General features: G+C 33.1%; 1 protein-coding gene across 1 annotated transcript in view; it reads left to right on the top strand.

Moving 5' to 3' along the window:
- LOC145239840 (uncharacterized) overlaps positions 1-13,330 on the top strand; it is a 67,735-nt gene that overhangs the window by 48,107 nt on the left and 6,298 nt on the right. The window contains exons 9-12 of the mRNA XM_080103387.1: positions 2,641-2,730; positions 5,181-5,352; positions 7,126-7,295; positions 8,107-8,279. Of these exons, the coding sequence (XP_079959513.1) occupies positions 2,641-2,730; positions 5,181-5,352; positions 7,126-7,295; positions 8,107-8,279 (605 nt within the window). The remainder of the gene's footprint in view (positions 1-2,640; positions 2,731-5,180; positions 5,353-7,125; positions 7,296-8,106; positions 8,280-13,330) is intronic.

Raw genomic sequence — 13,330 nt, 5'->3', positions numbered from 1 at the left:
AATGCACATAAACACACATAAACACACATACACATATATAAACACAGATAAACACACATAAACACACATAAACACATATAAATGCAGAAAACACGGATAAGAAATTTTGATTTCTAATCGTTTAAATTACAATCGTTTTAAAACAATTATGTTTTCCTTTAAGAACATTGAATACAAGATAGAAAAAAAGCAAATTCACACAATTTTCTTATCTCAATTCAAGCTAGGCCGCGATATGAACGAAGAATTTGACCGAGGAACCACTACTGAACGCACAACACAATGGTGGTCTAAGAAATTTCATGGCGGCGGCGAGAGTTCTGAAAATGATGAGCGTAGTAGTCGGCGATCAAATGTTGACAACGACCAATTAAGAGCCTCAGTCGAAGCCAATACATGCATAAATGTTCGAGAACTTGCTTCTGAATTAGACGTAACGTATACGACGATTTCCAACCAGTTAAGAGGGATTGGGTAGATATAAAAACTTGGTAAATAGGTCCCTCACGAATTGAATGAGAACCAAAAGAAACGCTGTTATGAAGTGTCATATTCTTTTTCTTTTGCGCAACAAGAACAATCCGTTTCTCGACCGGGTTGTGATTTGCAGTGAAAAGTGTGTTCTTTACGACAACCGATGACGCTCAAGTGGTTAGACACCGACGAAGCTCCACGGCACCAAAAGAAAGTCATGCTGTATCATCCATTACAGTTTTTTGAATGAAGGCGAAACCATTACGGCAGAGTAGTACTGTCAACAAATGGATGAAATGCATCAGAAACTTCGACAACAGCACCCAGCATTAGTGATAAGAAAAGGCACAATTCTCCTCCACGACAATGCCCGACCGCACGTTGCTAAACCGACCCTGCAGAAGTTAAACGAATTGAACAAAACTCTGCATCACTCGCCATACTCTCCGGACCTCTCACTTACCGATTAGCACTTTTTCAATCATCCCGACAACTTTCTGCGTGAGAAAAATTTCCAAATTCTAAGCGATATCAAAAACGGTTCCAGGGACTTCATCGCCACGAGAAAGTAACATTTTTACGTTACTGGCATAAATACATTTGATTTGCGTTGGCCAAACGTGGTTTGATGCTGATGGTGCTTATTTCGATCAATAAATTTTTGTTTAGGCCGAGATATGTTCATTTGAACTTAACTATTAAAAACCGCAATAACTTTCTTGTCAATTTGATATATAGTTACGTCCTTACATACATACATACATACATACATACATACATACATACATACATCACTTTTGACATATTCACCTGGTGGATTGTGTTATAGCCAAGTTTTCATTCTTCCAAACTAGTTTCCTTACTAATGTTTAAGAGTCTAGTCTAACCTAGTGTTTTATCCATTGTTGGAGAGAACAGTTATAAGTAAGGATATCAGTTCAATATTGGTTCAATAACTTCATACGAGGCTTGAACACTACATGCTAAGTTCACAGTTCGCTCTAGCAGCCATTAGACCACTGCACTCTCAACACTCAAAACAAACAAAGGGAATATTTGATACATGGAGAAGCGTGCCCACGTATGACCAAGTCTGGTTTCCAGTATCAAAGACAGAATTGGTGAAGTTCTAATAAACAATGGGGAAGCCACACATTATTAGATATTAGAGTAAATTTTTGTCGAAAACAAATTCTGAAAAAAAGTTTTCGGCGCTTCTACAGAATTGGGACAAGATTTTGTAGTCGATAAATGGAGTTTTCCGATAAAAAAACAATAGTTTTAAGTAATTTTTTGTTGTCAATCCTAATAAGTTACAATGGAAGCTTCCAAATTATGCAGTCGAAATTACCTGAATATTAATGAATTATTTAAAAAAAACAAAAACAACTTTAATCGTGTTAGTGGATGAAAAATTTCCGTTATCTTTGTTTAATTCGAACGGAAAATTACCTCCCTTTTGAACTCTCCTGTGCTTTACAATCATTTTCATCAAATTCTATTTTTATATTCTTTAATAAAATTTTTTCTACCTTATCAATTTTCGTAATTTTTTGATATAATCATCTTAAAAATACGATGAATACGTAGATACGATTGTTTTCATGTGAAATCCAGTATTACAATTTCCGAAAATCTCGTCCCAATTCTGTAGAAGCGCCAAGTTTTCTTATTAGTTTCTAAAGTTTTGTCCAGCCCTTGTTAAATTTTACATGATTGATATGTAAATGTAACCGGTTCTCAATTCTATGGATCATCGAACATAACGGAGTTCAACAGAAAGAAAAACATCTGATAAAAGTGGGCTTCTAAAGATATGTCCAGCACTGTATGAAACTCATGAGGAGGAAATAGAAGCCAAGACTGTTTTAACGCCACGAAGCTCTCATTTACAAGACGTGAGACAATAAATGGAGCAATGTTTTGCTGTCAGATGTGAAAAAATGATCTTAAACGGCCCGAATGGTCTTCAATATTATTAGCATGATCCCAAAATTATTCAGTGTGTGTATGTGTGTGTGTGTGTGTGTGTGTGAGTGAGAGAGAGAGAGAGAAAGAGAGAGAGAGAGAGAGAGAGAGAGAGAGAGAGAGAGAGAGAGTACATTAACTCTGTGATTGATCATAAATATTCCTATTAATCCAAAATAAAAATATATTTTATTTCAGCTTTCTGAACAATGGGATCTTTTCCAGGCCACCAACGACAGTCATAATATGATGCGGCAACAGATCGCTCTGCTGCAGGACGAAAATAAGGTGAGCGAAATTGTTCGTTCCTTGTGAATATCCTGATGGCTTTATTTAGACTCAGTGTAACATGGCGCGGACCCACGTACGCAAATGCATGCGAAATGACGTCACCGGTAGGGAAAAATAAAGACTTTAAAAAGGAGATCACATTAGAGACGGAAAAGAACGTTCAAGACGCGAATGACACTCGAAAAGATCTATCACGTGATAGACGTAACAGCAGTAACGAGAGAATGAAGAAATAAATGTCGTTGTACAAAAAAAAAAAAAAAAAAGCAAGTTTCAGTTCTTTTCTATTCTTGATCATCTTTGTGATTTTATATTGGGATGGCTAAGTAACGATGTATTTCGAATATTTATTAATTATTTCATTTTTATAATAACCAGCCAAGTCATTTATTATTTTCTCATTAAGATAACAATAATGGGCGTCCTACATGACCAGCTGTATGCGACAATTTTCTGTTGCCAATTCCACTAACATGACTATTTTCAAAATAATCTCTCTCTCTCTCTCTCTCTCTCTCTCTCTTTATATATATATATATATATATATATATATATATATATATATATATATATATATACTAGCAAAAGTACCCGTCGTTGACTGGGTTCAAAAACAGCCTACAGAAAATGGACTCTGATTTATGAAAGTATGATAGGTTATGAAAAGGAAGGGTTGTAAAGAGATAGCTTCGAATTTGAGGGTATCAAAACCAAAGCCAAATATGATGAAAGTAAAATTAAAATAGATAAACCCCATAATTTATTATACCATACCTGTTCACACTGAAACACTTATCACAATATACTGTGGATCTATATTAAAAAAACCTTGTTAAACTTTGTGACATATTTCCATTCTATGGAGGTCAGGCGCGAAGGAACACTCCATAATTTTATTATACCATATTTCTTCAAACTGAAACATAATTATCAAAGTATACTTACGCAGATAGATATGAAAAGTCTTTATTAAAGTTTGTGCCTATTTCCATTCTATGGAGGCCAGGCGCGAACGCAGAGCCTACAATTTTATTATACCATCCCTATTTAAATTAAAACATACTTATCAAAGTATTATTATGTACATCTATATCAAAAACACTTGTAAACATTTTTTTAATTTTTAAATTTTTTATTTTCATACTTTGTAGACCAGGCGCGTAGGCAGACCCCATAATTTTAATGAATCATCATTATGCCAGATCAAACATACCCATTCCTGTGTCTCGATACATCTTCTATCATTATATGTGATCAGTTTCCTATAATAGTCAACCATATAGGATCCTATTCGTGACCAGACACACAGCTTTATATATATATATATATATATATATATATATATATATATATATATATATATATATATATATATATATATATATATATATATATATTAGTTGACTCTCCCGTCAATTTCGACGTATAAGCTTCCGTCAAAACAACTAAGTTGCTCGGAAATCCACACAGATGATTTGTTTATAGTGGTGAAGCCGTTGTGTAGAACCAACCACACTTTTTGGTATTACTGCTAATTCTATTAATCAGTTTCCAATACTCTAATTGTATTGTTTTATAATCCTCATCTTAATTTATAGTCTCCTTCATAACTCTCGTGTGTCTCTTCCTGTTTCTGTTAATTAACAATCGAAGATAAAAAATAAATAAAAAACTTTAGAGCAGTCTATTATAAAAAAAATAATAATTTGTTTCCTACTTCCCCGATTGCGCGAATATAAAAGAAATTTAAATGTAACGTGAATAGAATCTCGCTGCACAACTTACTTAGAATGTCCCTGTAAGTATGGCCCCCTAATTCACAATAGCCCCTTACCATCGTCCCGGGTGAGGATCTAAAACCCCACAGATTTATCGACATTCTGATATGCTTGTTTGAAAACAAAGAAGAAGTACATCCTGAACAGGGCTGGGGCTAGCACGCAGCCCTGTTTGACTCCGAGATTGATCGGAAACCGGTCAGACAAGTCTTCTCCATACTGAAAAATAACACAAACAATAAAATTTAACATATAGCTGAAGAGAAGAAGAAGAAAAGAAAGGAGAGAGAGAGAGAGAGAGAGAGAGAGAGAGAGAGAGAGAGAGAGAGAGAGAGAGAGTAATCTAAGATTTTGTTTGACTTAAAAAAATATTTAACTGGCTTTGCAAACTCACTTTTCATAATTCAAACAATCTAGTAGAATGGGTAAACTAACGGTTCATATGTTTCTAGTAAATTTTGAAACGACTTTACATCAATTAAGTATGCCTTATTTTGACTGTCCGATTACTTTTGACTCGCATTGTATTTCTGTGAGATGATTCCACAGATGCACGAGGGGCACTTAACAGACAAAACACAAACATGTGACTTTTTTGATGATTTGAAACCAGTATAAAATAAAATGTTTTGATTTTGAGCCATTTAAAATATATTTCTTTGATTTTAGCATCTCGGCGACAGACTGGAGGAACTAAGCCCTCAATGTCGAAAAATCAACCATCGGACAACGGACAGGCGGAAGCATCTTTCTCGCAGCATGAGTCTGCGCGAACAATCTTTGAGTGAAGTATTTCCGGTCAGCAACATGGATATTTTACAGAGATCTTCAGGCAGCTCTGGTGAGTATAAAACTATCACCGGAAAATAAAAAAAAGCAGATACAAGTTTAGTTTGTTCGTTTTAAGGTATAGCGGTAAAAGTCTATTTTCACGGACCAGCGACGATTACTTGATTCAGTAAAGCTATGTACATTTTCAGAGTTTTCTTTGAATCTCTAAAACTTTAAAAATAATACTGTTCTAAATGAAGATCTATGAGAAAATTATTATTATTATTTGGTTTTTAGAACTGATATATTTTGCTTTTATTTGTTTTGTATTGCCAACCTGCACTTAGGGTTAGTGCTTGGGTAATAAAAGTACGATTGCATTATACAGTGGGATAGGATAAAAGTATGCTAACGATAATGCCTAATGGAAGCAACCAGTTTAAATTTTCTTAAGCTCAAAAAGCAAATTTAGAGTCTAAAATCCAAATTTTCATTAACTAGCTCTCCCCCCCCCTCTCTCCGGATATAATATAATATATATATATATATATATATATATATATATATATATATATATATATATATAATACTTTTTTATTATAATAATTAAATACCTACAGACACTAGTGTTTCATCCTTTCGGGAATCTTCAGTGCAAGGTACCACGATTAACACCAGGCGAACGATTCGAACCCCGCAACACGAGACATCTCTGGCTCGATTAGCGAAGACCGTATCAATTCGGCTACCATTATCCGCGTGAAATAACGTTGAATTTAAACATTTTAATTTTAAAAGTTAAAAGGACAGTAAAATTTGAAGGGGGTAGTATAATGGTATGGGGCATGATATCTTCAAAAAGAAACTGGCCCCTTTGTGAGGATTCATGGAAAAGTAAATGCCCGAATGTACAAAGAATTGATTAGAAAACATTGATTAGAGAAATATTTCTGATTCTGATATCTTTATGCAAGACAGCGCACAGTGCCATAAAGCAAAATAGTTTTGGAAGAGCTAAATAGATTCAATATTTGCGTTATGGATTGGCCAGCTCAGACTCGACCTTAAACCAATTTACAATGTTTGGAAAATTATTGGTGATAAGATCACAGAAAAAAAAAACAAAAGCAAAAGATGCCATAGTGTGATTGAAAACGAGGGGCTTTTCACTAAATACTGAAAGGATTCTTTGTTTTTTCATTAATAATTTTACCCGTTCCTTAACTTTTGGGCACCAGTAATTTAATTAAATTTGTTTATATGTAAAAAAAAAACCTTAATATGTATTCAAAATAAAAAATAAAAAGAATATTTTTATTTAACAACCATTATTAAACATTGGAAAATTCACCAAAGTTTTTTCCCCCTTTTTCATAGATAAAGTTAGAAGCCATTTAAAAGAAAATTATCGACCGTTCTTTAAATTTTGGACGTTAGTATATATATATATATATATATATATATATATATATATATATATATATATATATATCCAAAACAGTGTTTCGTGGTAGACAACTGATGATCCCTGAAATAACCTTAGGACTATTGTGAATTCAAGAAAGCAAGTTGATGCAGCGTTTGCAGGTGATTAAATAACTTACTGACTAAATAGTTTGCCAATGAATGGTAAAAAAATATAAAAGTTAAATAAGTTTTTTATACAGTTTTAAAGGTTAAAAAACTTCCCAAACTATATATATATATATATATATATATATATATATATATATATATATATATATATATATACCTATTACTGAGTATGTATTATAGGCATTATTATTATTATTATTATTATTATTATTATTTATTGATTTTGTACGCGTGACTTTCTTTCTAGTCGACCTAGATGAATTTAATCAAATGCAGAGAGAACTGAAGCAGTTGAAAAAGAACATGGAAATTGAACACAAAGAGATCGAACACGCCTATCTGATAGAGATTGCACAGATCGAAGAGCGCCACAACTACGAAATGTCAGAGACTATAAAACAAACGAAACGCGAAAAGGTGAGCAATGTTGCACATAAAAATCTTTGCTCAGTTCCTATTTTGCTTTCTTTCTATTTATATCTCATTAACGGATTCAAAAGTTCTGACTCTTTATCTAAGTTTCTTTCTCTACCCATTCACTTTTCTTCGTTTTTTTTCCGTGTCTCTTTATTTGTCTTTTACCCTGTCAATTATATTTATTTATAATGTTATCACCACCATCTTGGCTGAAGATGTATAATATACTGAAACCGAATTGCTAGTCATCTTTGTACCATACATTCATACTCTCTCTCAGTTTCGGCCAACTATTCCTCTGGCCTTCGTCAGGTTATTAAACGCGACTGGATAGGAATGCTGAATCTTTAATTGTATCTTCAGTAATTACTGCCTTCCATAGTTGTCGTCTCGGAATGCAGTAATTACTGATGATACAGTTTAAGATTCAGCATTCCTATCCCATCGCGGTTAACGACCTGACAAAGCCCAGAGGGATAGTTGGTCGAAACATTGGTAAGCAACAGTTATAAAAGACGAGGATAATAGTCTGTAAATAAAGGAAAAATATATACACATTATTCATCTCAAAAGAATTCCAACAATTAAATAATAGATAGTTTCTGATTGGGTAAATTAGAATCAAAGTTAAATGTTTGCTCCAATCAGCGCCCAGCTTAGAAATTAAGCAAACTTCGTTAATGGCGACTTTTGCTGCTGCTGTTGTTGCCATTCGTAGTAGGACTGCTATATTTTCCACTTGCGTATGTCAAGGGGGAATATATTTCCAATTGAATGAAATCTCACTGTGCTTTTTTTTTTGTTTCAACAGGAAAAAATTCTTGAAGATCGTGCCAAACGTCAGCAAGAGGCGCTCGCCAAACTAGAAAAGGACTTACAAACACAGTTCGCGATGGAGAAGCAAGATTTGTTACTTAAACACGAGACTGAGAAAAACCTTCTCGAACAGAAATTAGCCGAAGACAAGATCCGTCTGACAGAGAGGTAAGTTCTCACCGCTATTATCCGTTTATTTATCTTTAAGATTTTTTCCAAACCTATTTCTGAATCCATTAAAAATGTCTTTCTTTTCAATCTGCCTTTCCTCAGTCTCGGATAGTTTTTTTTTTTTTTAATAATACTACACCTTAATCCACCATTTGCACTCAAGAAATGCCGTAACAAGAGGGAAAGAAATAGTATATCACGAAATAGATGTAATATTTTATTATTACTATTGTTTCTTCTGAGTCTTGTCGATTTTCTAGTCCACAACACTTCAACGAAGCTCCGTGCAGTTATTGCTCCAAGGAAATGTGACTTTACATCACATCAGCTCTATTTAAAGCAATGATCGCTTCAGGATTAACACATACCACTTATCAGGTGCAACATTGTATATCCAATTTTATTGTTTCTAGCCAACTCTGACTTTTCGTTTTTAGTATACAATACTATAACAAAAGGTTATGCCCCCAATAAACACAGTGTTTAAACAAAACTGCTCTATTTAGAGCATTGAGTACTCTGACTTTTCGTTTTTAGTATACAATACTTTAACAAAAGGTTATGCCCCCAATAAACACAGTGTTTAAACAAAACTGCTCTATTTAGAGCATTGAGTACTTTTGGAATAAGACATACCTCTTACCTAATTAAATACTGTATTATTACTGTCGTTGCTCCCGGACACGACCGGGTCTCTTGTCCGGGTTTACACATCAATATACCAAAACACATTGAAGTTATTACACATCAGATCTCTTTAGTATATTAAGAGCTTTTAGATTAACATATACCACTTACTAAATATAATATTGTATATTTAATATTATTGCTTCCAGACAATACAGAGTTTCTTTTCTAGCATACAACAAGATAACAAAACAAATTGAAGTAATTGTTTTCAGATTATGCAGTATTTAAATAAATCTGCTATATAAGGTGTTGTGTACTTTTGTGATTAGCATATACCATTTACGAAACATAATACTGTGTAATTATTTTTATTGTCCCCGGGCCAGATCGATATCCTTATCTAGTATACAACACTATAATACAACGCATTCAAGTTATTATCCTCGTGCATTCCGGCGTATAAACGCACCTACTCTGTCTAGGATATTGAGCACATTTGGATTAACATACACCTATCTACCAAATGTTTATTGCTATTGTTGCTCCCAGGAAACGTCAAATTCCCTGTATAGAATACGTCGCTTTAAGGAAACATATTGAAGTTATTGCTCCCGGGCAATGCGGCGATAAAACGCATCTGCTTTATCTTGAGTATTGAATATTTTGAATAAAAATATATCATTTACGAATATTGTCCTTTTGCTAGTATTGATCTTCGGCAACGCCGAGTTCCTTCTTTAGTACAAAATATTTTAATAAAACGCAAGATATTGAACACTTGTGAATTCAAATATAGCATTAAGCAAATATATTACTGTATTATTATTTTTAATGGGTCTGGCCATCATCGAGTTTAATATCTACCCCGCTCTTCTGTCAAGCTAATCTAAAGATAAATAATGTTGACGGGGATAATAGTCTGAAGTTGGTGTTTTTTAACTCTCAAATTCATTTTGTAATTGTACAATTACGAATAAAGGAAAAAAGGAACTTCTACACTATCAGAACGAAATTTTGTAGTCGATAAATGCGATCTTCAGATAAAAAACAATGGTTTCTACTGATTTTTTTTTGTCAATTCTAATAAATTACAATGTTATCCTCCAAATTATGCAGTCTAAATTACCCGAATATTATTGAATTATTAAAAAAAAAGAAAAAAAAAACTGGAATCGTGTCAGCAGGGGGAAAACTGCGGCCATCTTGTTTAAATCGAAACGGAAAATTACCCCCCTTTTGAACTCTCCTGTATCTTACATAAGCAAATACGATCGTTTTCTTCAAATTCTATTATTTTCTTTTAATAAATAATTTTCTATCTTTTCGATTTTCGTAATTTTTGGATATAATCATCTTAAAAACACGAGGATACGTAAATACGATTGTTTTCATGTGATTTCCGAAATTTCGTTCTGATAGTGTAGAAGCGCCGATAAAAGTTAGAAAATGTAATAAATGTAATCAAATTATTGCATGATAACATTAAAATGTTGCTCTAAATATCGCCCCCCCCACCTTAACTAATTCTGTTCCATTTGAACCACAAAACAATGAATGTTAAAAATGTGGCTGTCGCTTGTTGAAGGCAATGCTAAAAAAGAATGCATCAGCGTTGTGGGTATGTATTGTGTAGTTTTTTAATTTTTGCTAACCACACAGACAACTTTTTATGTAAAGGACGTTATTTCCAACCAAAAAGCATAATTCTACACAACAAATCTCAAATTGTATAAGCTTACTATAATGTAGAAATTATCTATTTATATATATTTACAAACACAACAAAAAAATTGAAACACCATCAATTACACATTAAATGAAATGTGTAGAATCTAAATAATAACGATAGCAAAAAGGTGACGAAGATATACAGTTCATAAGACTGCATACCTTAGCCTGATAACGTAAACGTAAACTAAAGTTTTATTTAACGTCAAACAGACTTTTCTTTCTCCAACTTTACAACATGGCAAGAAAGAAGAAAAGAAAAAAAAAGAAAGAAAACAACATACTGAGGATGGAGTATAGCTCCGAAATATATTTATGTTATAAATTTCAAACAAGTATTTGTTTTAATTTATTTTTATTTCGGACTATTAGTCTCATCTTTATTAGTTGTTGTTTTTTGATCTTTTGATCTGACGAAGGCCAGAGGAATAGTTGGCCGAAACGTTGTGAATAAACAAACCAATAAAAAGATAAAAAAACAACAACTAATAAAGATGAGACTAATAGTCCGAAATAAAAAATAAATTAATATATAATGCTCATCTAAAAAAATGAATTCCAATTAAGGAATAATATATATATATATGTATTTGTTTACTTTCCTAATATTACGTTGTGATTTGGCTTTCAAGCGCACTTGATTTTATTTCATTTAAAGTTTTATGTATATTGTATAAAATATTCTGATTGTCTAAATGTACCGAAGGGTCTGAATATGAACGAAATTGTAATCGGCAATCTTTAATTATATCTGTATCCTTCAAAAAGAGTGTCGAAATGTAATTTCGAAATAAAAAAACGAACTTTTAGAAAGTTTCAGAACGATAGAAAATGAAATTTTAATTTCGTTTGGTAAAGGTTGTTTATTGTATAATTTTTGTTTTCGATTTCTCGGTTGTTAATTAGACTGCACTTTTACTTAAAAATCTTTCACAATTGTTTAGAAAATCACACCCACAATCGTGCCCATCTGGAAAAAATACAAATGTATATTGAAGATGCATTAAACATGCAAAGTTAACAAGATTTAAATAAAAAGGCACTTTTGATTTTTACGTTACTTTTTCATTTCCAGTTGAGAATTGTTTAAAAAGTAAAGCATCCTATTAAAAAATTTGAAGAGCTAAGAAGACGAGGGCAGTACCCTTACAACGAGCGACCTTTTTGTGCTCCAGGATTTATTTTTCTACATAGTCACCATCATTCTCAATGCACTTTTGCCAGCAAAGAACAATGGCTGTGCATGGGCGCCCGGAGCATGCTTTGTTACACGAGAGTTAGTCCAAAAGTCAAACCTCCTATTTTTTAAAAATTTTTTTGTTAACTCAAAGTTGAAGAACTACAAAGACGGAAGTAATACAATTTAAATGAGCAACCTTTTTTTTTCCCAGAACCTATTTTTCTACATAGACATCACCATTCTCAAAGCACTTTGGCCAGAAATTCAATGACACAACTCTGCTTCTGACGCATATCAATGCAGGGGTTATTTTTTATAGTCTCACACCGTCAATATCTGCAACAAAGAGATGAAACTTTCAGGTCATGAGTGTATAAGTTCAGTTATCGGAACAATGCAATCTGCAATCCCCTCTGATACATTCAGGCGGAATCGGAATCGGAGACATTACTTTTGAAATGGCTCTCGTAGAATACAACTATTTGTTTCCCTTTGATTTTTTTCGAAAATTCATGAATGATGATTTTTTAAAGACGTTTTTCCTGCATCACTAAAAATGTCTGTTATTCTAAGCTTATAGATAATGCAATGCAAGTAAAATTTCTTAAAATAACTAGGATAACTAGCGGGGGGAGGGCCGGCTTTTCCCGGGCGTAAAATATGCTTAAATAGAATATTTTAATTTGCCCAGATTCCGTATATATTATTATAGTCGTGATTTCAAAAGAAAAGAAAAAAAAATATAATTAGGTGCCATCAGCGAGAATCGAAACTGTTGCTACAGTTCAAAGCTGGTGATGTTACCACTGTACCAACATGACACGCATAAAAAACGATTAAAAAAAATAAAAAAAATAAACTAAGATGAATGTACAAAATGTCTAACGGCTTTTTTCAATTTTGACCCATTTTTGACTCTTTAAAAAACCATTTTAATCGGCAAAAGATTCATAAAAGAATGGCCCGTAAAAATCCAACCATTTGAGGCCCCTAGCGCCGCTCTTCGGCTTTTAGATTCGGAAGAGATAGAGTTTGAAAATATGGAGACAGACAGACAGACATATAGCCGTGTATATATTAGATGTAGAAGTAAAACGACCTATTATTTCCCTATCTACTCTACATAGGTCTTTGCGGTGTGTACGATTACACCGTATAAATTAACTAAAAAAAGTCACCCTCTCTGTAAATTATCGCTAAGACATTAAGAGATATTAGAGTGTGATTAAATCTACATAGAATGAGAGGATTCGAGAAAAATACAGAGAGAGAGAGAGAGAGAGAGAGAGAGAGAGAGAGAGAGAGAGAGAGAGAGAGAGAGAGAGAGGGGGGAGGCTAGAGAAGAAAAATACTAATTTTGACTTTATCTTTTAATTTTTGTAATATTTCACTGACTTTGTAATCTCGTTTTTTTTTTCTGGTAACCCGAGCTCAATGGATGGCTCAACCTGTCACAGTTTCTTAAATTCTAAAAATCTCATTCTTCTAAGTTTACAATGTTTCCATACGA

Source organism: Euprymna scolopes, chromosome 19 (genome assembly GCF_053919585.1).
Source record: "Euprymna scolopes isolate OS-2025 chromosome 19, ASM5391958v1, whole genome shotgun sequence".
Classification (NCBI taxonomy): Eukaryota; Metazoa; Mollusca; class Cephalopoda; order Sepiida; family Sepiolidae; genus Euprymna; species Euprymna scolopes.
Note: the sequence above shows the minus strand (reverse complement) of the source record. Positions and strands in the feature narration are given on the sequence as shown.